Raw genomic sequence first — 23,561 nt, 5'->3', positions numbered from 1 at the left:
GGGGAAGCAGCCATAACCTTCCACAGCATCCAGCCTCTCACACAGGGACGCTGTTTAACATGAATCATTATGATGAGGCTGAGGCTCATCTGTCCAGATTCAATCAATGGCTCCTAAACAGAAGCATAAACATTTTTAAAGCATTTATTGCAGCTTTCAGACACGTTACTATTGAATGTTATCCCTCTTGCTTCCTTTTTGGGAAGAAGGTGAACAGCTTTTATGTAACATTCATAAAACAGCTGCTGGAAGAACTAATGCTTCATAATCCTGATCATTACAATATCATTTTTATGGGTTACACATCCTAAAAATGTCATCTTTCAACAGCTGTATTTGTAATGTTAGTTTTTAATGGTATTTTGGCAAACGATGTAGTTGAAACAGGCTTCGTAGCTTTATTTTTTCTACTGTAACTGGTGAGGCTTGTCATGCTTGGCTTTATCCCAAAAGGATAAAGGGAACTCTCCCTCCCCATCCATGATAATCCTCCGTAGGTTTTCCCTGTTGGCTGTGTCCATCCCCCATCCTCCTGGTACCCTCCCCCCCCCCTTTTTTCCTTTCATATCTCAATCCTGTTTGATAGTGGGGAAAAAAATCTTCTTTGCAAAATACTGCTAGCAGTCTTGTGTTTGAAAATACATTATATGAAACAACAAAGTTAAAAATGGTTTATTTGTTTATACTGGGGAAAGACTGCCATCATGGTTGGGGTTTTGTATCCGTCCCTTCTCCCTACTTTTCCACTGGGGAAACAAAAAATAGATCATCTACATCTGCTTTGAGTCAGTCACTTCTCTCTTCCGGTTTTCCAAGAATAGCCAAATGCTGCCATTGGTCCACTGTCAGGGAGAAAAACACTGTGGAGACTGTGGCATTAACGCAGCGTCTTGAAAACACCAGCCCAAATGCATGCTCATCATGAGTCATGACTGAGTGCACGCTCAGGTTTTTTCATTCCTGCAATTCCTCTGCAGCAGACCCAAAGGTGCTGTTGCCCAGTCCCGTATCTGCTGGAGAAGGGCAGTGTCCTAGTTTCAGGATAGAACCTATATGGGATCCTCCTGCTGCCACAGCGACAGGATCATTGTGTGTCCTCAAAGTTACTTTTTCCCCGAGTATGGCTGGAGAGTCAGGTAATTTAGAGAGGGATCCTCAACATTACTCATTTGAGTTTGAAGGAGGAGACCTCCCCTTTCCCCTGCTTGACAGCACTCTGTAAACTCCTTCCCTCATCTCTCCCTCTCTAATGTGTGACTTTTGGGATGTGCTTGTCTAAGGGGAAAGCTTGAATGCTAGGGCTTGGTGAGAATTAGTGACCTTATCCAAAAATAGCTGAAGGTGGAAGTTGAGACAAGTGTATGAGAAACATGGGGTGTAACTATGGCCTGCTCTGTTGAGTTCACCTTTCCGACAAACTGCAGCGATTCTGGCTTTGTGTGTGGTGAAAGCAACACCACCACAAACCCTTTGGTGGGGCCCGGCCTGCAAGCGTTTTGGTCAAATCAGATACTGTCAGTAGACAGAAGGCCTCAAAAAATGATGAGGTTGTTATCTTGCTCTAATTTTAAAACCCGAACTGTGCGATGGGACAACGTCCTGCCACAAGAAGAGGTTGCTGTGCTTTGCCAGGAGCAAGGCCCTGTGCGAGGGGAAGGGCGAGCCCTCAGCTGCGGTCGTGTCTCCCTCCATTTTCTAGGCAAATCCTGCCACCGCGCCAGGCCGAGAGCCACCCCGGCCGGGCCGCTGGCACCAGCGTGCCTCAGTGACCGGCGGACTCGGTGCTCCGAGGGCCACGGCCCGCCGCTGCCTCGGGGCAGGGATTTGGGCCCTGGAAGCGCGCCCGGTACAGCGGCACTGGGCCACCCGCCCCGCGGCCAACGCCGCCAGGGGGCGCCAGCAGCCGTCGTGCCCCGCGCGGCGGAGGCGGGGGCAGCGCGCAGGCCGCGCGCAGACGCAGTAGCGGGCGCGCCCGCCCCCACGGCGTCGTCCGTACCCGGCGGCAGAGCGCGGGGCGGGCGTCCCCTGCCGCAAGGGCTGCCGGTCTATCGGCGGCGCGGGGGCGGGCGGCCGGCCCGAGGCCCGGACATAAGATGGCGGCGGCGTTGCTGGGGAGGCGGCGGCGGCGGTTGCGGCCGTGCGGGCTGTCGCGGAGCGCGGGCGGCGCGCGGCTCTGCCCGGGCTCGCAGGGCGGATAGAGCGGGGCCGGCTCGGCGGAGCGGGGCCGCCATGGGCTCCCAGGTGCTGCAGATCCTGCGCCAGGGCGTGTGGGCGGCGCTGAGCGGCGGCTGGTACCAGGACCCGCACCAGGGCGCTGGGGTCAACGCGCTGCACCTCTACCTGTGGCTCTTCTTGCTCGGCTTCCCCTTCACCCTCTACATGGTGAGCGCGGCCCGCCGCCGAGCCCGGGGGGACGGTGTCGGCCTTGGCCTCGGGGCGGGCGGGCCTCGCGGGGGGCCGCCCGCCGCGGCGGCGGCGGCGGGGAGGCCCGTGGCGGGGGGGGGGCGGGAAGGGCCGCGGGGCCGTCGCACGTGCGCCCCCTGCCCGCGGCGGGGCCTGCGCGCTGCCGCTGCCCGGCTGCCCCGGGAAGGGGCCCTGCCGCCCGCGGCTCTGCCCGCTGCTGTGCGCGGTGGCTCACGGCGGGCCCGGCAGCCGCCATCGAGCGGCCCGGAGTACCTCTGAGGCCGCGGCGTTTGGGAGGCGCGGAGCTGTTACCGGGAAGGGGGCTGTGTGTGGGGGGTGCTAGCGGGGCGCATCGGGCGCGGCGTGGCTTCGGGCGCTGGCGCCTTGCCTTGGGTGTTCTGTTTACTTGCCTTCGGAATTGGCCAGGCTGCACTAGCTTCCACAGGTAGTGGAAGTCCACTGGTAGTCCAGGACAAAGCACAGTTTCTGTAGAAGCTGGCTGATCCAGCCGGTGTTTCTGGCTGGTATCCTCGTCTGACTTTTGAGACTGGGGGAGGGATGTGCTTCAGGGTCCAAAATCTGGAAGTTTATTTAGCCGTAGGGTAGTGTACTGTGTGCTGACTGGCAATGTATCTGAACTCTGTGTTACTGATAAGAAATTACTGTGGTTTTTTTGCTTGTGTCCAGAATTCAGCGTTCTTGGGTTGGGAAAATTCCTGTTGAATGTGCCCTTGTATCTGATACTTCAATCAAAGTTGTCTAAAATACTAACCTTTAAATCTAGAAACTGTATTGACGTTTGGATATAGAAACAAATACAGGAAAGGTATGATCAGTTAAGAGAGAAGGGGGCAGTTTCCTTTTAGCCAGTGCTTTTCTTTCTGTATAACTTGTGTGTATTTATGGAATACTAATACTTCAGATTTCTCAGTAGAAAAGTGTGATCATACCAGGTGTGTTGTCACCAGTCTTGAGCATATGAGGTAGAACATAATTTGCAAGTCGGCCAGGTCCAGATGCTGTGGCAACTTAAAAGTAGAAACTGCCTTGTGGAAAAAAAAAAAGTGAGTTAGTGAATGAAGCCTTGGAGGAAAAACTGTTACATGTGAGTGCAATTGCAGAGATTAAGAGCTCTGGGGTCAGGCATTTGCTTTGTTAAAGAGCAATTTGTAAGATTGCAGTATGAGACACTTCATACTAAGAAATAGCTAATGTGGAGGAGGCAGTTGCAGCCCTGTATATTTAGTTTTTAATTCATATTACTATGTCTTGGAAAAGGTAGCTCCAAGGCTTTTTGTTTGAAAACTTGAGACTGCTGGCAAGGAAACTGCAGACTGAGACAAACTGCTTTTAAAACCAAAGTTAATGTGACAACAGCTAGATAAAACTTGCAACTAAAGTAGATCCTCTCTGTGAATCTGTATCTATTTGGAATTCCACTGAATATGGAAAGAGGGAGAGTCCTTTTGATCTCAAATGTAACTTTTTTTTTGTTTTTCTAGAAGTCCTGCTCTTCTGCTTTGACAGGAGTCGTCTATTTAGTTAGTACTGCCTTGCTGAAAAAGCTGTTCTTAAGGGTGTGTTGAGCTCTATCCTGCATGTGCAAGGAGACTTCTCAAGTGGAGCTGATTTATATTGTACATAGGTCTTTTGACAACTGGTAAATCTGGACTAGTATTTGAGTCTCCTGATGCTCTTAGAGCAGCAGTTAAGCTTCAGTTGCCCGTACTATGGGGTAAACTTCAGTGTTGCTTAAATATTTTTTCTTTTCCTGTAAAAAAGGGAAAAGACAGGCCAAAGCAAGCTGCTGTGGGTTTTGTTGAGGTCAGAGAAATTCTCTTGCTTCGTAGCTCTGGACAAGTTAAAGATGCAACAAGTGCCAACTTCCCCGAGAATGAGTAGGGAGATTAGTCACAAGTTAAAGCAGATTGAATCATGTTTGGCGGTTTTCCCTCTTTCCACTCTCTGCAGTTTAAGTGTTGTCTAGACATAAACTAAACAGGGGGAGCTGTGATGGTCCTCTTTGCTCTTTAGTGTCTCTTTAGCTCTTTCAGAATAAAAAGCAGTAAATGTTGTATTGCTGTAGGACATACATAAATAAGCAAAACTTGCTTAAAAAGTCTTAGGTAATTGCAATCTGAATTCTGAGCATGGCTCACTGATGTGTAGGAGGGAGTTTCAAAGCTAGCTTCAAATGACTTGTTGCTGGCAGACAACCCTGTGCGTTTAAAAAACAAGGTATATAGAAAGACTTACAATGCTGGCAGGTTTTATATTGCTTTTAAAACTTCGTCATATAAGGAATTCCAAGATCATAGTGTTGCTTTGATGTGTTGGGGCAGCCATAACTGTAGTTATTCCTAAGCTGTTTTGTAGCAAAGGCAAAAGGATCCCCTAAGAACTTTCCTTGTAGCTGGCTGTCAAGGCTGAATGCATTTTACAGTAAGCTAATCGACACTTTTTCCAATGTTATTTAACCCCCAACAGGAACGGAACACTTAATCTCTACTAGATATGTTAATTTAGATGCACTCACTGCTTAAAGTCCTAGTTTCTTGCATTTTTTGTTGCTAATCTTTCATCTGTGTATTCCTTCTATTGATTCTGTATTTTCAGAATGGAATCTGGTAATGCTTGTGGTCGGCAGGTTAACTCTGTTTTTTTGCACGTGTATGCCAGTGCTGTTAGGATTGATGGGTTTAATGCACAGTACAAACCAACTGAAGAAATTAGCAGTGGAAGTCAGGTAGCCTTTCTTGGTCTCTCATCTGCTTTCTAAGCTTAAGCACGTGAAAGTGAGGTCTGTACCCTGTGTGAAGGAAAAGACAGATGTATCCATGGATGTATATATTACAGATCCGGATACTTTTATTTTTCTCATGTGTTCATATGCTTAACCTGTCCTTGTTGGAAGTGCGGCAAAAAGAAAACTAGATATTGAAGGAATTGGGGTGTAGAGGAAGATAAATGTCTGCTTGAGTTCTGTACTCTTGGATCTGTGGCTTGGCAGTATGCGTACAAAAATACTGCTTTCTAGACTAGTTAAATCTATCCTGTTTGAATATTTGCATTCAGTAACACTCAGCTGTACTTGTTGATCTGCATATCTGTCATAAGAGGTGATCGCTGTTTTTGCTCTAATCCAAAACTCAAGTTGGGAGGAAAAAAATATACTACAATTATGGGGAAACTGTACACCTGGGTTGTAAACTACAGTGATAGAGCTGGGAAAAAATACCCTAAATGCAGAGGCCGATGTTATGCATCAGTGTTGCAAGGGGGAAGGGAAGAGAGGAGGTTGCCAAAGCACTTCCCCTTGTCGGAATGCTGTTTCAGCCCCACCACGTGTGCAGGAGGGGGTGAGGTCTTGGCTCTGGCACTCATGGAACTTTGCCAGTGTCTGAAGAGGAGCCAGGACTGTACCTTGCTTGGGGTGATGGGCTTGTATGTACCTACAGAACTTGTCTGTCAAAGTCAAGCTCATTTAGACAACAGTTCACTTAATAGGCACTTGATTTCCTGACTTGTGTGCGTAGTTAGAGAAGTAGGTCACATAAACGTAGCTTCATGTGAAAGCTCTTTTTTCCAGTGAAGTTTCTGAAATAGGTGCTGTTTCTTAAACTAAGAGTTTAAGTACTTGAAGCTGGATGTATGATGAGAATTCTTAGTATCCCACACTAGTAGCCAAGCAACTAGATGCAGCTTAGAGCAAAGTTTCATTTGTATACCTTGAGGTTTCAGTCAAAAACTAGGTAACTTGTAACTGAACATGCTTCCTGGTAACAGCAGTTCTTAAGGGCTCTGGCTGTTCATAAACGAAAATTGGTGACAAAACTACATCTGCTATTTCTTGATCTTTCCTCCTCTTCAGTATGAATATTTCTACAAAATACTGGCCTCAGAATGCTTGAACTTGAAAGCATTTTACAAGACAACTGTTACTGCATAATGAATGTTTGATTGATATAAATTTTACGTAGGGACTGGCAATCTGATTTGGGTTAGGAGCTTTACCTATGAACGTTTTCAACACCTATATATCTCTTCTCAAAAAGAATCTGGAAGTTTCATTGCATCTGTAGTGGCTAGCTAAAACTAGATGTGATTAGGGTAAGATCTATATAGTCTTTGTTTCTTTATAAGTATGTAGTGTAGTCTGTGATCAATGAAATTCCCTCTGGTTCCTGGCATTTATGTATTTGAAATGTTGAATCAAGATACAGTGACCTTTGTAGTTCAAGTGGGAATATTTTAGCCCTGTAACTAGTGGTCTGAGGCTTCTTTTTTGTTGTAGATTGATCATTGGAATCTAGGATTGCTTAAAGCTTTTTCTGCCTACTCTTTCATGAAAGATGTGTTGTGGTACAACTGAGCTGACATAACAGCCAGCAGTTTCCAGAAGGGACAGTCCCACTCTTCAGCTGTGCATTCCCGCATCTTACCTTTGTCCACTTGTACAGTATGGATTTCATAGGTTGTTTTGGAAGGTAACTCCTGAGGGAAAGGTGGTAAAAAGTCAGTGTCCTTTCCCTCCCCCTCAATCTCTGAGAGTTCTACTTAGCTTCCCTTTAAGATTTAGGGAAATATTTTCAGCTAGGAGTTTATCTAATGGTTGGGTTTATTCGGCAACTAGATGACTGAAGTTTTCAACAGAATGTAATTAAACCAGGCAGTTTCTGTATGGTCTTGTCTAGCTCTTTCTTCTCTCCTACAGGAGCTTCAGTTGTGACTACTGTTGTTCAGTGCATGTTTTCTTTTGGTGCTAATGGAAGTGACTAGAGAAATGCAGTGAAATGGGATGTTCTGTGAAATGCTGTTGCAGCTACAGACTTGTAGCCAGCTGGTGCCTGCTAACAAGCTGTAACCTGAGGTTTTTAGTCTGTTGTGCCCAATAAAAAATGCTTTAGTACTTATGAAAAGAACCAAAATGAGATCTAGCTGTGAATTTGTAGGACTTCGATTTGTTTTCCAGCCTTAAAGATGATACTATGTAGGATGTTCAGTTATGCTGGTGGGAGGCCTGTCTCTCCTCAAATGTGGTAAAGTGTCAACCTTAGTTTTAAATACTAATCTTACTTTAACTTGCCCTGTGGAGGGAAGACCTCAAGTGGAAGTTGAATGTTTCTAAGTTTGGCCAAGAAGAATAGAGAAGGCACCAGTGGCTTAGGTTAGGTTGCAGTTACTCCCTCTCAAGGCTGGAATGCAGATGAGTTGCTGGTACCGTGGGTAAGTGCTGCTGTACCACAGCATGATACTTAAGTTGTGATCAGACAGCAGAATATGCTGGACATGCTAAAATATCTCCTATTCCCAAAGTATGTGCCCTATCCAGAAAGGAGTAACTACTAATGAATATGAACAACGGAAGTAGTGAGTTAACTTTATTTTTTAGCTTTCTGCAGCCCAGTGGAAACAGGATGTGAGGAAAAAGCACTTTAATTCTTTAGTGGGCTTGCTGCAAGTTACATGAAGTGTTTTGCCTTCTCCCCTCACTTGTTCTCAAAGCTTTGCTTTGTGGAACAGATAGACTTTGCATTCCACAAGATAAACTGGATACACTGTGTGACCTCCCTGCTGACTAAGTGGAGGGGAGAAATTTAATTGCTCTCCAGACAGAAAACCATAGGCATGTTTTTTATAGACTAACTAGCTTTTGCTACCTGGGTTAAACTGACCCTTCTGATAATGGCTTCTGAACGCTAGGTACTTGTTAAGGAGAGGGTAGGTGCAGTTCTTGTACCTGCCAGACAGCCTGCTATCCAGTCACAGGAACCTCATAACTTTAGCAGGACTTAACGGGCTTGCCCTTGCCTGCAGGGAGCTAGCTGCCTCTGAAGTTCTTCAAATGGGAAGCACTGCATTTCTTGAGGAAACCCTTGTAGCGTTGCTTCAGGGGTTGTATGGATGCTATTAGCATCGTTGTGGCTCCTAGTTGCTTACTGATGCTGTTTTTAAATAGCTTTGTTTCCTCTTTCTCCTTCTGAGGTGGTGCTTGGTAAGTGAGTCTCTCCCTATGCATTAGGGCCTTGTCCAGCTCTGCATACAAAATCTTTAGCATACCTTGGCTTAGTTTTCCTGTCCCACTTCAGATGTTATATTAGGTGTTGACTTAACTTGTTTTGGAGGATAAGGTAGGTTAAACTTGATCCCTTTAAGAAAAGAATCCTAATAGGTAACCTGCTTCCTGATTGATTCCGGGTTCAATTATTTATACTTGTTTGGCTTTAGAAATGTTATATTGATTATTTGTTCTTGCTTACTGTCAGAAAATGAGCAGCCAGACTAAGGATTGGTTTTGTTCTGAAGTCAACAGTCAGTACAACATTCAGAAATGTTTATTCTTGTATCCCCTTTATTAGTACAGTATTTTGTATTTGGAGATTCAAACAGTGTTTTTGCTAAACTCGTGGTTTAAATTGTGTGATGAGCACTGCCAGTTCTTCTAGGACTAGTAAGCTCTTGAATATGTAGAAATATTAATACTGTGATCTCTTAAATGACTAAAACTAGTTCTATGTGCAGAATAGGGAGGGTGCTCTGTCTTCTCCAGTCGTGTTCCGTTGCTGGTTCTGCAAGATGTGTGTGGGGCTTTGGTCACCATACAGACTGTTCACTTGCAATGGTCTGTACAGGGAGGGAGACTAGGTGTATGAAACAAGCTGGAATTCTCTTTGGGCTAGGAGGTCTAAAAAGACAGTACATGTCTTCTCATTTACTAAATTAACGTTTGTGCTGGGTGACAAATGCTGTTCTGATTGTCATATGTCTCTGTGTGTATATATATATATTTGTGGCTGTTAGAATTTTATATCAAACCATACCACTCCATTAGTGGGTTAAAGGGTGGTGATGTTGCAAAATATTTGAGAACACAGACTCTTGTTGCTTTTGTAAGGAAGGTCGCCTATTTGTGGATGAAGACTAAGAGTTAATATCTCATTTTGTTTAGTGACTGCTTAGGGAAATGACAAAACTATAAATATGAATAAGAATTAGAATTAGAAGGGGGAAAGCCTTGAAGTAAAATCTGAACTTTAACTAGTACTCTTAGTGCTTTTTTTAAAAATGCTATTAGCCCTCACTTAGTATCTGTTGCTGAAGTGATTGATCTATAAAAACCTTGTGGACTTCAGAAAAAGTTGCATGAGAAGTCTTAACTGAGTGAAATCTCAAAAGCACAATTCAGGACTGAGGTTTTCCATGTGGGTTCTGGCCGCCTTTGACATATCTGAAAAATTCTCTTCAGAACATCTGCATTGGCTGCCTTTCCACAGGCATGTAATGGTCTAGCACAAATAATCTGCAGCATGTGGTCTTGCAGGTTATTGTAGACTACTCCTCAAATGTGTGAGCCACAGATGTAAACAGCTTTTTTTTTTTTTTTTTTTTTTTTTGTATGCAGACAGGGAAAGCTTTGGCTTTTGTGACTGATCAGTATCTTGTCATGCAAGAGTAGCTGTTCGAAGCTGACAAAACTAAGTTAAGTCAAAACATCTATGTTGGGTAGTTGAGCAGGTTTTCTCCTATCCACCATGCTGTCAGACTCCTGTTTTTCTGAAATGGACTTGGTGCTGTGTCCTAGCCCTGAAATAAGGTCATATCCTGTGCCTGGTTGAGTTTTCAAGTTGCTTAAAATGTTCCCATTTTTTTTGATTCATAAGAACTAATCAAAAGTATTGGGTGTGACCCAAAAAATCATGCTAGCTCTATGTTTCTTAGTCTAGGTCTTGCATTCCATAGCCTTGAAAAAGAGAATAAGAGTTGCGTTTGGTTCAACCTCCAGTGATGGGTCCAGTGATAGGTCTACCTAAGCATGTTTCTGTGGTGCTTTGGTATCTTGTAGTCCAGCTGCTCCTTTTTTCTATGTTGCTAGACTCCTAACAATCTCCACACAGAGTTTAACTGTAGGGGGTGTGTGTCTCAACCTTCGTTTTTAAGTATGATCGGTATTTTCTGTATAGAAGAAACTGTTGAACTCTAGGTAGCCTTATGTATGCTTAGGGACACTTATCACTGTGTTCACTAACTCTTTCTTACTCTCTTTTGAAAGGCTCTTCCTTCTTCCATGATGATAGTAGCTGTCTACTGCCCGGTGATAGCAGCTCTCTTTATCGTTTTGAAGATGGTGAATTACCGTTTGCACAGGGCACTGGATGAGGGAGAAATTGTGGAGAGGAATGCCAGTGAACGTATGGACAGAGGTGCAAAAACAGAACAAAGCAGTGTTTCAGCCAAGAGGAAAGACAGCAATGGGCCCAGGTAAGGTGTCTGCTGATGTTTGTACACTGCTTCAAATGATAAGGAGTCCTGTCTTCATCAGATTTGTAACTGGAATGGTGGTTGAAAAAAAACACTGAGGAATATAGATGCAGACCTTTGTAGTTCTGAAAGACTTTAAAAGCAGACTTATTTACGTATTAGGTTTGAAATAATGGATTCTTGTTAATTTCCTGGTTCCTCCCCCAGAGGAGTTCCAGAACAATATTGAGAATGCTGGAAGCACTTAAACAATAGCATGGAAAATGTGTGCTGATGAGGTCACTAAATACTTAATGAACACAACCAGTACAAGTAATTTTCTTTCAGCAGTAGACTTAGTTTTAAAAATCTAGCTGTCAAAGACCACATACTACGTGCTAAGTCTTCTATCACTAAAAGGAATGCTTGACTGGGTTTCAGTTTGCTGCTTCGCAAAAGCAGGAGTCACATACAGTGCTTGATTCTGGTCATAGACTTAGTTCAGAAGAACACTGTCCTGTGAATTTGGAAATTCTGGAATTGCTCAGCTCAGTAATGAAGATAATGATTCTGAAGTACTGTCAATAGGAGGTGATTCCTTTCCACAAATCTTCTTTTCTGTTGCCAGCATAAAAAAACCAAAACAAAAACCAAACCCAGAGGTTTTCCTTCTCTTACCAAACTATTTGGATAAAGAAGAGCAAAAGATGACTCATCAACAGGGCCAGCCTAACCAGTCTGATCAGGCAGTGGATGTGTTACAAGCTCTGTTATCAAAGCCTCTGCCTGGCTCCAGATAATTGAGGCAATCTTAAAGAGTTATACTGCATGAAATAAATTGACTTTGAGTTGTTAGCTTTTAAAGACCCTTCTTTTGTCTGTGAATTTCTGGTACTAGTAGCCATAGCTTTCAGAGTAAGGCAATGAGTATGTTGTCCTGACTCTTAGAAGGTTGTGTGTGTCGTATTGGGGAAAAAACCACAACAAAACCAACCTGGAAACCTGAAACTTCTATATGGAGACATATGCTATAAGGAAATGTAGTTGCAAGAAGCCTCTTTAAGTCTGTTTACCAGGATGCTTAAAGAAAGGAAGCGTTAGTGATGTGCTTTAAAATGCTCAGCATAAAAGTGAAAGGACTTCACTATGTATGTGGAGTAGCTTCTCATGAGATGGGTTTTAAGTTCTTCTGAATCTGCTCTCAGCTCAGGTATTGTTAGCAAAAACAGTGTCTTAGATTCCTTTTAACGTTGACATACAGTAACTTCTTATATCAATCTTTTATAACCTGACCCTTTTTCCATCTTGTGTTTGGTAACTGAACCTGCTGGTTTTAATTGTGACTCCATTTGGAGATCACCATATACTTTACTAAAACTGTATTGAGCTTTTTTGGCAGAATGCTTGCTGAAATGTATAGTAATGCATATTCTGCTTAATAAAATTCATGAAAGTAAACTAGTGTTCTGTTCTGTTTCAATGCTGCCTTGCTAATGCATGGTTAAGCTGTCATCTTTAGATATGTTGGTTTGCTTGTTTGGTGTTTTTAAGCCATGTAGCTTTTGCTTCCAAAACAGTAGCCAAGAGTTGACAAGGGACTTCTTTCTATTAGTATTGTGAGTTACGTCTGGATATTTCAGAATTTCTGTTTTGTCTAAGGAGCAGTTGACATGGGACAAGTTACTACATTATAAGCATTTGTGAACTCAGAAGTAGAGGTTAGTTTGATGCTGTGTGTCCTGCTTGCCAACTAAAGTTTCATTAACTTTTATATGATCCTTGTTCCCACTTTCAGGTCTCTTAACTAGAACTGGGAACAAGGTCAATGCAGAAATTACGGAGTTACTTTTTGGTAAGTGGGATGTACAGTATATACTAACCTTTGCCTGGAAGCTTACAAGAACTCTGGGATAACGTTCAAACCAGTAGAGGGGATGTAGAGTGAGTGTTTAATATAGAGCAGTCAGTCACCTTCTTAGTAAGTTAAGTTGGAATGCTTATAAGAAAGCTGTCTTAAAAGGAATTGTGTATGTAGGGTTTTCTTTTTTTAAACTCAGCTCCCCTAGCATAAGATGGATATAGGGGAGGTGTAAGCAGACATACTACCTTAAATATTTGCATAATCAGAATATTAGTTTTGATAACTTAGGCTACAGCATGTGATACCAAATAAATATATATAGTACAGTGTGCAAGGCTGTCCTAGATTTTTTTACCACATACACCCTCCCTGAGACCACTTCAGATGTGAATATCAATATTTTTGAAAGATTATGCAATAGTTTGGTTTATGTTTGGGATTCTGTTTAGCTTCTAAGAAATGCTGTTCTTTACTTCTGGAGATATTTATCTGCAAAATGGTGCTTTTGGGTATCTGACAAAAATTATATGCTGTCATTTGTAGGTTTACATGAACTACTGATTTGTCTTCAATTCACATTGGTTTGTGAATGGGATCAAACACCTGAATTTTTAATCTTTTCAAATAACTTTGGCATGCTTAAATGAAGAACAACTTACTGCTTCTAAGAATTTCAGCTGTATAAAGAGGATGAGAAAACAACAAGGCATTTATCTAGTGAATTTTTGAAAGAAGTCTTCGTTTAGAGATAGGAATGTGAGTTTTCTTCTGTAGTTTCTAGTGCAGTTGCTGCTTTCGTACTTAAGGGGGTGGTGTTAGTAATGCTTCTGTGAGATTTTATGAAAACAAGTAGTGGGGATACAGGCTCCTAATCTCATGTAAAAGGTAGAAGGAACAGTGCAGTTGTAGTCTTTGGGATATCAGAAGACCCACACAGATAAAACGCTGGCGTCAGTCTTGCTTTTGGGGATATGAACATGGTTTCTTTCTTGTGTCAGTGACTGTTATGGTTCAGAGTATGATAAAGCATTAACCTGGTGATACTGCTGTCCCCTGTCTCCATTGTCATGGAGGAGCTGTAATCATAATGCTACATGATTTTCACATGTACTTCTGCAAAAAAACAGACAGCTAGAGAATGTTGCATCTTTGAGTTACAGTCTACTTCAAACAGGCAAGAGAAATAAAAATACCAAACAAAACCCTCTACAACTCTTGCCCAGTTCAGTCTTCTCGATCTGTGTAGTAACTACACTTCAGTGTTTTTTACTTGGAAACTGAGAAGCGTAGCACTTGCTGTAAGGTACGAATTCAATAAACTGTAAGAAACTGACTGTAGAACTTAAAAGCAAAAAGGAATGGCCACAACAGTAGCAGAAGATGGCTCCTAAAGGTTTCTGTGTGCTGTTGTAGTCCAGAACGTTATGCATATAATGAAAATGCAGATTTCAAGAATTATTCTGCTTGTTCCTGGAGACTTTTATTTGTGTTTGTTTGCTACTAGCTTTTGTTAATACATTAATTCATGTGTGCTGTCACAGAATATAGCAGCAGTGAGTAGAGTGTTGGTGCTGGGTTATATTATTGGTTATGCTGATACCTGTTGGTTCAGTTATACACAAAATTGCCTCCTTCTCCCACCCAGGCTAGCTACCCCATTCTATGCATGAGAGCTTATTCACATTGACTTATTTTTCTACTTCACAGGACATACTTTAATCATATGCAGTGTTTCTCAATGAATTACTCAGAGGAAAGGAATTTAATGTTTTTGTGAAAGGTTTCTTTGTTATATCTTCAGTTGTCATCATAATGTATGCTGAACTTACATTTCAGTGAGAATTTTTCAGTGTAGTCTTTAACTTCAAGTTATGTCCCTACATGTTCTTAAAGTGCTTAAGTAATGAATACTTTGTTTGTCTAAAGCTGGTGGAAATTATTGAAGCTGAATTCTGTTCATGGTTATGTGTGGTTTTTTCCTTACCTGGTTTTGCCTTAGCATGATTGGTAAATACCAGGTCAGAGAGGGCTCTGTAAACAGACATCAATAAAAGCATGCTTATGTCTTGCTGCTGAGCTGTACCAAAATGATGGCTTTTCACTTCTTTCCTCAGTTTGCTGGAGTTGGACCAGTTAGCAGTTGTTCTGCTAATTCCAGGCTTGTTGTCTCTTATTTTTACTGAGGTAGTAAGTTCCTAACTTCAAACCTTTTTTTCATCTCTTTGGCATAGGAAGGTTCAGGGGCCTTTTGTATGCTCTAGAATGGTTCCCAAGGTTGTACCTTTACGCCTCTCTGAGATGAAAACAACTTGAAATGTCATGCTGTAGGTTGAATGGTATTTCAGGTCCTTTAGTCTACAGTTTGTTTATAACATCCTAGATTGATTTCCATACATTATGGAAATTGTTAGATGTTGGTCTTACTTTAATTGACAACTAGTCTCACAGAAAAATTTCATGCAGTAAGTCCTGCAGTGCTTCTGTTCACTTCTGTCCCCTTCTCTAGAGGAGCTTCATCTTCAGTTTCTTCAGTCCAGATAGAGAAAGGTTGTGCATATGTTTTCTCCAGTAGAATGTTGGAGTGAGCTTGCCACAGCTCTGAAGCATTGAGTGTTGTAAGGCAGTTTATCTTTGGGAAGGAGCAGAGAGGGTCTGTGTCAAATGACACTGCAGTTACTTTTGTTCTGAAGTCTCCTGGATCAAGATGGCTGAAGAAAACTGTACTGGGAGAGGAAAAAGGATGCCTGAGGTTCTCCCTCTTTGCAGTTAATAAACAATGCTAGGTTGGATCCCTGAACTGTGGTCCCCAACTCGTTTCCCACCCTGTTGTACTAATGGACGGGTCCAACTTGCTTTTGTTTTATAATTAAAGCCTTTAACATGCTGGATTACAGTTTGGTGATGTTGATCTAGAAAATACTTTCAAACCAATACTTACTAGTCCTGAAAGGGTGAAGTCACTAGGACATAGTAAGAAAAAGTATATAGTACCTCAAAATATTTATTGGTAGGGCCTGTAAATTAGAGGAAGGGAAGTTATTTTCTGGTAGAAGGTGGTTTGCATCAGTTGGAGAGATGCTATGGCCCTGTATGTCTCTGCCTTTGATAACTTTTACAACAAACGGTGTGTGGCTTTCTTAGTTAACCTGTCCCTTTGTTCATAGATCCAGTATAAGGAAAAGATCTGGAGTGCTTTCCCTGCTCTTTGAAAGAGTTTTTTAGTACTTTTTCTATTGATTTTTTTCTTGGTATTATAGTTGAACAGGTGATCTGAAAGTTTGTGTGTTGGCATTTCAGAATGCCTTGTAGTTCTTAAGTCTTCCACAGTTTGTGTTTGCTGGTGACAGGCAGCAGCTTCTGTGACAGTGTGTATATATATAGGGTGCTCCAGCTCTGACTGAGCTTCCTGTGTCAAATCGGCAGTATTCCTCTGAAATACTGGGATGTACTTGAGCCCCTGATATTTGAAAAAGGAAAAATTGTTTTGAACATACACATAGCATAGGCAGACAAACTTCTGTTTAATTGCTAGGTTAATATTTGTGGGTTTTTGTTCTGTTTTGTTTTTATTTTTCTTTCTCTTATGTCTCCCTCAGTGACCCCGGTGGAGGGATAGAGATGTCAGAGTTCATACGAGAAGCAACTCCCCCTGTTGGCTGTAGTTCACGCAATTCTTACGCTGGGGTAGATCCAAACAACCAGGTAAGAATTAAAGCCGCTGCAGTTGTTGCTTTAGTACCACTGGCTTTGCAATCTGTAGAGTAATCTTTGCTGATTTTTTTCCTATTATTTTACTTAATTTTTTTTTATTAAGATAAACAACTTGCCTTTTCTGTATTTCTTAACTGCTTATTAGGGTGGCTTTGCACTCTCCCAGCTGCATAGCTCTTACTCATCCCGTCTTGGGTTCATTTTAGGAATATCTGGATTTTTATATGGCAACCTACTGTCCCATCAGAAAGTATCCACTTAAGCTCAGTTAGCTTTCTTCTGATTTAGTAAACAAAAACTGGCTCAGAGCGTGGTCAGATGAGTACTGAGACCCACTGTGTACGGCTTCCTTCTTCCTTTTCGTGTCAGTGAGCTGTTAGATAGCTCAAGCTGTAACTTCATCCGTATGTTCTGACTTTGTTTTCCTCCCTTATGTTTGTTTGATCTATCATTTAGATGCTTATCTCTTGCAATGCCAAGTGGCTTTCTGAAAGTTGTTACTGCTGACAGGTCAGACTCTGCAGTCAAAAATGTTAATATGCTGAAGTACAAAGCAAGATAAACTGGTAGAAATGGAAAAACTAAAACTATTTTTGAATGACCTCTGCGAAAGTTAAGTATTTTGATACTTAACAGGGTTGGGAGGAAAGCAATAAATAGGTGCTGCTGTGCACCAGATGAAAGTGCTGAAGAACTTGGCTTTATTAGATTTTAATGCAGCTTCATTATGCTCTAGTTGCCTTGTAATTGCACTTGGGAAGTTGTTCTGTTCCCTTATGTGTGCTAGATTTATGTATTCAACTTCCATAGCACTGCATGTGCTTCTGTTTGACTTGTGACGTTTAGCCAGTTGTGGCATCTTTCTTTCACCACTCTTCATGAGGACAAGTAGATTGACTGGCCAGACCGTATGGTTACATTGACAATGAGCAATGCAGTGCCATGTTAAAAATACAGAAGCTATTTTTGAATGATGTGGAAATCCTTGGTGTGGTATTACAGTGTTAAGCCCTAATTAGCTCTCTGAGCAAGCAGTATATAATATAGTGCAGTGTTATGCTAATGTTGGTGTTTTATCTGTTATGCAGCATAGATACTCTAGGAGATTTTGTCCTTTGAAGAGAGCAGATATGTGGCAGTATTCAAAGGAATAGGAAGTGATGGTCCATGTAGGAAGACAGAACTATGCTAGGGGTCATGTTTCTTTCACTGGTCTTTAGAAAAAAAACTTCCAAACATACTCAAAACAGTTCTAAAGTTAAAGCATGTGAAGAAGTTGTGTTCTTTCCTGTGTGCTTTAATGCTGACACTACAACACAGTTAAAGCTAATGTGAAAGGAAGTACAGTGTTTAAAATGTGTTTATGCTGATAAAACTAGTGTTCACTACTCCCCTGTGTGATTGAATTCACAGCATCAAAAGGGTATGTGAACAGTAAGCATCTGAGTTATGTTTGGTTTTTTGTGCAAAATAGTTTTCCCATGCTGATAAATTTGCATTCAGCAAGGTGTGTTCCTGAAGGAAGAAAAGTTGAGATGTGGCAAAATGGCTAAAAGTGTGTGTGACAGTGTAGTAAAGAAAATGCATTAAACTCTTGACTGTGTTTTTGCATTACATGTAGTAAAGCTGTTAGTATGGCTGAACAAAATCTGCATACATCTTCAGATTACCATAAATTTGCTGTGTTTACAAAGAAGAGTTAGTAGAACTACGCTCTCTTCCCCAGAATCATTTGAACTAGAGATGTTTTGAAAAAAATCGTCCCCAAAAGTGTAAAGTCAAATTGCCATCATTTTACTGTATCTTGGGTTCAGATTTTGCTTTTAAGCGTTCTTCTATCTTATTTCAGAGTAGTTTAATTATTTGACAGGCACGCTTTTGTGTGCTCTTCAGAGTTCTTTGAGAGAGATGGTATTGGAAATATTATTGAAGGAAAGACTAAATTCTGTTTAGCACCTCTGCAGAATAATGTGCAACAGATTACAGGACATAGGTAGAGAGGCAGACTGAAAACCTAAACAGCTAGCTAGTTTTCATATGAGGGGGTACGTACCTGCTGGCTGGCCATAGAACACGGCTGTAAAGCAGACAGCATAAATTTGAAATGCAATTGTAACTGATATCCAAGAATAGATAAGGAATACTGCAGTCTTCCACTAACCAGTTTACTTGCTTTGAGGTAACTGTAATCTGTGTACTTGGAAGCTGTCTTCAAAAGAAAAACTGCGTTTGCAGGAATGAGAGGGAGGAATAAAATACAGTAAAATGATTAGGTTCAATTGATTTAAGTTTGTTCAGCTGCCAGTAGGGATCATCCTGTCATATATCCTGCTTATGCTGCTTGCTGTTGCTTTCCACGTACCAACACTTAGGTTCTTGTGGTTACCTGGTCATTGGACCAAATCTTGAGAAACCTGAAAATTCACCCTGGTAAAAATATGTAGCTTTTCCAATGGGAGCAGTTTCTGAGTTTAGCTTGATGTTTACTATGTTGAACAGGTAAGTTTTATATTAATGTGGTGTTTTCCTTAAGCATTTTAGGTAACTGTGATCACTGCATTAAACATGCAGTTTTACAACAGCAGTTATTAGTATACCATCTTGTTACCACATGAAATACTTTCAAGAAAAAGTCCTAGGTTAGAAACTGCTTTTAAAATCAGCACAGCAAAATCTCCCAAGTACATTTCCTATAAAACAGAATAATGTGGTGATATAGTTGGATGCATAATTAGATTCCTTGTCATCTTTGTTTGCAGTGGAAACATTCAGAGTCAGAAAGGTTTTTACAGCATTGTGCTTTTGGATGCTTTTGTGCCTTGGAAAATCTCTCCTAAGTGTATAGGCAAATGCATGTATTGCAGTTATAGGAAACAGTAGTTGGGTAATTCCTGAAAGTTTACAGCTTTTTACGTAATTCCCTCTTTCTAGGTTGGATCTGGGTTATCCCGTCTAGGAACAGCAGCAACCATCAAAGGTGAGATTTTTGGCTGCTACTTAAAATTACCTTGCAGTAGCACTTCAAATCACTATTGCTTACTGTGTTTTTTCCAAATATGGTCTACCTTGTTAATGTGAAGTACAAAGTTTACTAAACAGAATAAATCTTTCTTGGAGTTGCAAGTTATGTGTCTGAAACGCTAGGAGATAATAACCTTGAATCCATGCTCTTGTTTTCAATGTAATAACAGGTTTTACTTTTGCTTGTCAATACAAAGCCAAGGGGTTGGTTTTAGTGGACTTCTGCTTACTATTTTGAATTCTGAGCAACCAGAATTTTGTATTTCAATGACTTTATTATTTCTAGTTGTTTGGCATCTAGCAAAAGTATTGTCCAGGACAGCCCTTGTCAACTCCTCTGAGATGAAAAGAGAAATTATTTGTAATATGCAAAGTGGCTATCTTGTAATTTAAGCCAATAATAAGACAAAAGAAAATGAGATACAAGTTTTTGTTACCTTCCTGAGTTTTCCTTACCTTTATGTTTACAAGTATTTTGTTATAATCTTACCCCTCTTTTATTGGCAACCATGCAAAAAGGAATAATCAAACAGATACATCGTTTAAAAAAAAGTTACTTTCCATTGCATTGTGTAAGATTAGTTTTCATTCCACTACAGAGATCTTCTATGAAGTGCTGGAAAAGTATCTTACATAAAACATAAAAGGAATAGGATAGGCAATACTACTAAAACATAAAAAAAATCTTGTGTTACTTGTAATGATTGTTAGTAACCTCCAAATTAAGAAACAAAACCAATGGTCTTTCATGACAGGTGAGAAATCTGCAGTGTGTATAGTTGTATGTGCTAATACTTTGAGCACTAGTACTTTTCTTTCTTAAAATTCACAGGAGATACTGACACTGCCAAGACCTCTGATGATATCAGTTTAAGTCTTGGCCAGAGTTCTAGCCTATGTAAAGAAGGGAGTGAAGAACAAGGTAAAATTTCTTCTGCATATTAAACATGGTATTTTGTTACCAAAGACAGTTTGCTTAACATGCTAAATAAATTTATGCGGTTTGTTGATAAACTCGAAGAAAGGGTATCTTGGAGCTCTGTTTCATTTCTCAATTACTCTTAGTTCCTCAGATGTGTAGCTTGAATACTTTTAACTTTATTCTTTGACTGCATGTTTCTTGTTCTGGCATATTCTAGCAGGCAGTAAATATTTTCTCTTTCCTTACTGCTGAAAGATAGCTAGGTTACATGTCTCTAGAGGATCTGTTTCATACTGAAGTTGGCCTGGGATTTGTGGACTTCATTGTACTGTAAAGTGAAGCAAAGCAAATTAGTCTACAAATTATTTTTTTTTTAATCAGGCATGTCTTTCTGTAAAGTAAATAATCCTGCACAGAGTTCTGTGTTTCTGGAGCTATAGACAGCTTGCATATTGGAAGCAATCAGAGTCCTGTAATTGTTTCTTTCCTAGTAAGGAAATTGCTAGCTTGTATTCTTCAGTTGTCCAATCTTGTTTCAGATCTCACTTTGTTTAGCTTCATTGCCAGCAAAAAGTCTGAGACTGAAACAGAGCATAAAACTGTAAACCTTTTGTTTGCTAATTTTAAAGTACCTGGTGGTTACCGGGAAGTTAACTCTGCCAATACTATAGTTCATTTTGGCCAACCTAATGGGACTGTTGGGTTTCTTTCAGTTGTTACCATGTGATTCAGTGCAGAAAGTGTGTTTAACATAGAGGATTACAGGTGACGCTGTTGTAATAGGCAGCAGGGTTCTACTGTTTTCAGTTGAGTAATGGAACTGTTTGTGAAGCTTCTTAAATCGCACATGTGGAAAAACATTGTACAAAAATTTAGCAGTTGTAGTAATTTAACTTGGCCTCCAGATCTTGTATTTTTAATGACAGTACAAAAAGGGAAAGTAGCCTGACTTTCAATGCTGCCTGCAGGTGGACACTTTTATGGGAGACTGCCTGTAATGGATAACAAATAATTGTTCTGACTAAAAGCTAACAGCAAATCTTCATGACTTGCTTTAACAGCACCAGTGTTAGAGGTAGTAAAACTCAGTAACATTGTAGGGAGTTTCATTATAGTATCAACAGAGCTGTGCCAGTGCCTGCGTCCTTGCCAGCTGTGAACTTATCTGGTATCTAGTAGGAAAGGTGATTTTTGTTGGGTTTTTTTGTGCCTTCAAACTAATAGGTTTTACTCAGTTTTCTTTGATAATTTTAAACTATGATACAGCTTACTGCTTGTAGGAAATAAGAGGCAGGGTACCCTTTCAAAGTTAAGAAGCTTCGGGATATATCAAAATATTGTCTGAGACACACAAGCAGTAGAGGAGGCTGGGGACTTGTCAGAATTGTGTTGTCTTATTAGGTGCTTAGATCAAGCTGGTGTTGATGGTTTCTTTTTTTAAATTAAAAAAAAAGGCTCTGTCACATTTGCCCAGATGCTAGGAAATATTTTAAATGGTAATGTGATGCATAGTACTTGCAAATGGATTTGTCAGTTTATTTGATATAAATAAACAATTGTAAAGCAGATTGTATGTAACTTTCATGAATGTTCTACATGAATATTTTTAAATATGTACTTAAACAGATTTGGCAACTGATCGGAAGCTTTTTCGTCTGGTGTCCAATGACTCGTTTGTCTCCATCCAACCTTCATTATCCTCTGGACAGGATTTGCCAAGAGACAACAGCGACAAAGTGTGCCTCTCGAACAACCAGCTTGTGGACCAGTCTAAAACCAGTGCATGTGACACAGAAGTAGCTTCGCTTGTAACTCTACATTCTCACTCCTATAGGAAGGATCATAGACCACGAGGTGTACCAAGGACTTCTAGCTCTGCTGTTGCTTTTCCAGATGCTGCACTAAATGACTTCCCTCTCTATCAGCAAAAACGAGGACTAGATCCCGTAAGTGAGTTAGAAGCTTCAAAGCCTCCTTCTGGATCCAGAGAGTCCTTGGCTGAGAACTCTTGCATTTCAGGAGTCTTTCAATTAGATGACATTCTGAAAAGTAGCAGCCCTCAACCATTGGTGAAGAGTGGGAGGAGCAAATCCTTGAAAGCAGACAAAAGCGTGGACAGTCTGAGAAGCCTGAGTACTAGAAGCAGTGGTTCAACGGAAAGCTACTGCAGTGGGACTGATCGTGACACTAACAGTACCATTAGTAGCTATAAAAGTGAACATACTAGCTCAACACATATAGAAAGTGTGTTGTCGGAGCATGAGGAGGAGTCTCCTAGAGAAGAGAAAAAGGATGGTAAGGAAAAGGACTGTGGTGTTGACTCGGAGGATGACAGTAGTTCTACTACTGACAAAAGGACTAGTAGCGAAAGGACTGCTGTGGAAGTGAGCACTAATAGTGGTGTTCAAGAGGTAAAGGGTTCTAATGCACCTGATGAGATGCACAGTCAGAAAGGTCTTGGTGCTTCTGCTTCAGAGGAGGCCAATAAGAACCCACATGCCAATGAATTGACTACACAAGCTGACAGGCCACCTGGGAAGGCTGCTGAACAAAGAGATGAGCAGAGTGAGAAAGTAGCTGTGTTAATAGATTCAAGAGCTTCTAAAGAAACAAGTGGAAAACAAAAAGAAGGAGATGTTCGACCAAAATCTTCTAGTCTAATACATCGAACAGCCTCTACCCACAAGTCCAGCCGGAGAAGGACAGGAAAAAAGCGGGCTAGTAGTTTTGACTCAAGTCGGCACAGGGAATATGTTTCCTTCAGAGGTGTATCTGGTACTAAACCTCATAGTGCTGTGTTTTGTCACGATGAGGACTCTAGTGATCAAAGTGACTTGAGCAGGACATCAAGTATGCAGTCAGCTCACCAGTTCAGCAGTGATAGCTCTTCCAGCACCACCTCCCATTCATGCCAGTCTCCTGAGGGAAAGTACAGTGCTATAAAGACCAAATATGTTTCTAAAGAACGTGGGGGCACAGACCCTGAAAATGCTCACAAAACCCATGTAAGCTCTGAAGGAATTAGCAAAAAAAGATCTACACGTCGGACTTCTAGCACAAACAGTGCCAAGAATCGTGCCAGAGTATTAAGCCTGGACAGTGGTACTGTAGCTTGTTTAAATGACCCAAATAGTTTAATGGCACCAGGTAACATAAAACAGTTAACCACTTCAAAATCCGATTTGGAAGCCAAAGAAGGAGAGGTGCTAGATGAGCTATCTCTGTTGGGAAGGGCTTCACACTTAGAGTCAGTCACTCGTTCTAGGAATAGCTTACCGAGCCAGGCTACGTTTCCTGAAGGGGAAGAGCAAGAATCAGCAAGTGGAGGTAAGTCAATGACCTACCAGAAGTACCTTGCCCTATTTTGTTAATGAGTCTGGTATCTATGACTTAAGTTGCTACTAT

At 41.3% G+C, this 23,561-nt stretch overlaps 1 protein-coding gene across 9 annotated transcripts in view; it reads left to right on the top strand.

Moving 5' to 3' along the window:
• Positions 1-2,066: 2,066 nt before the first annotated feature.
• The window catches only part of PCNX1 (pecanex 1), a 92,033-nt gene continuing 70,538 nt past the window's right edge, over positions 2,067-23,561 (top strand). For 6 of the 9 annotated variants that reach the window (XM_040602157.1, XM_040602156.1, XM_040602151.1 and 3 more), the window contains exons 1-6: positions 2,128-2,382; positions 10,454-10,662; positions 16,099-16,204; positions 19,145-19,190; positions 20,067-20,156; positions 21,783-23,483. In XM_040602157.1, coding sequence (XP_040458091.1) covers positions 2,230-2,382; positions 10,454-10,662; positions 16,099-16,204; positions 19,145-19,190; positions 20,067-20,156; positions 21,783-23,483 — 2,305 coding nt within the window. In that variant the 5' untranslated portion in view covers positions 2,128-2,229. Of the gene's footprint in view, positions 2,383-10,453; positions 10,663-12,436; positions 12,494-16,098; positions 16,205-19,144; positions 19,191-20,066; positions 20,157-21,782; positions 23,484-23,561 lie in introns of those variants that run through there. The other 3 variants (XM_040602155.1, XM_040602158.1, XM_040602153.1) reach the window with 3 other exon arrangements.

Source organism: Falco naumanni, chromosome 7 (assembly GCF_017639655.2).
Source record: "Falco naumanni isolate bFalNau1 chromosome 7, bFalNau1.pat, whole genome shotgun sequence".
In the NCBI taxonomy this organism is placed as follows: Eukaryota; Metazoa; Chordata; class Aves; order Falconiformes; family Falconidae; genus Falco; species Falco naumanni.
The sequence above is the reverse complement of the archived record's forward strand: the minus strand, read 5'-3'. Positions and strand labels throughout refer to the sequence as shown.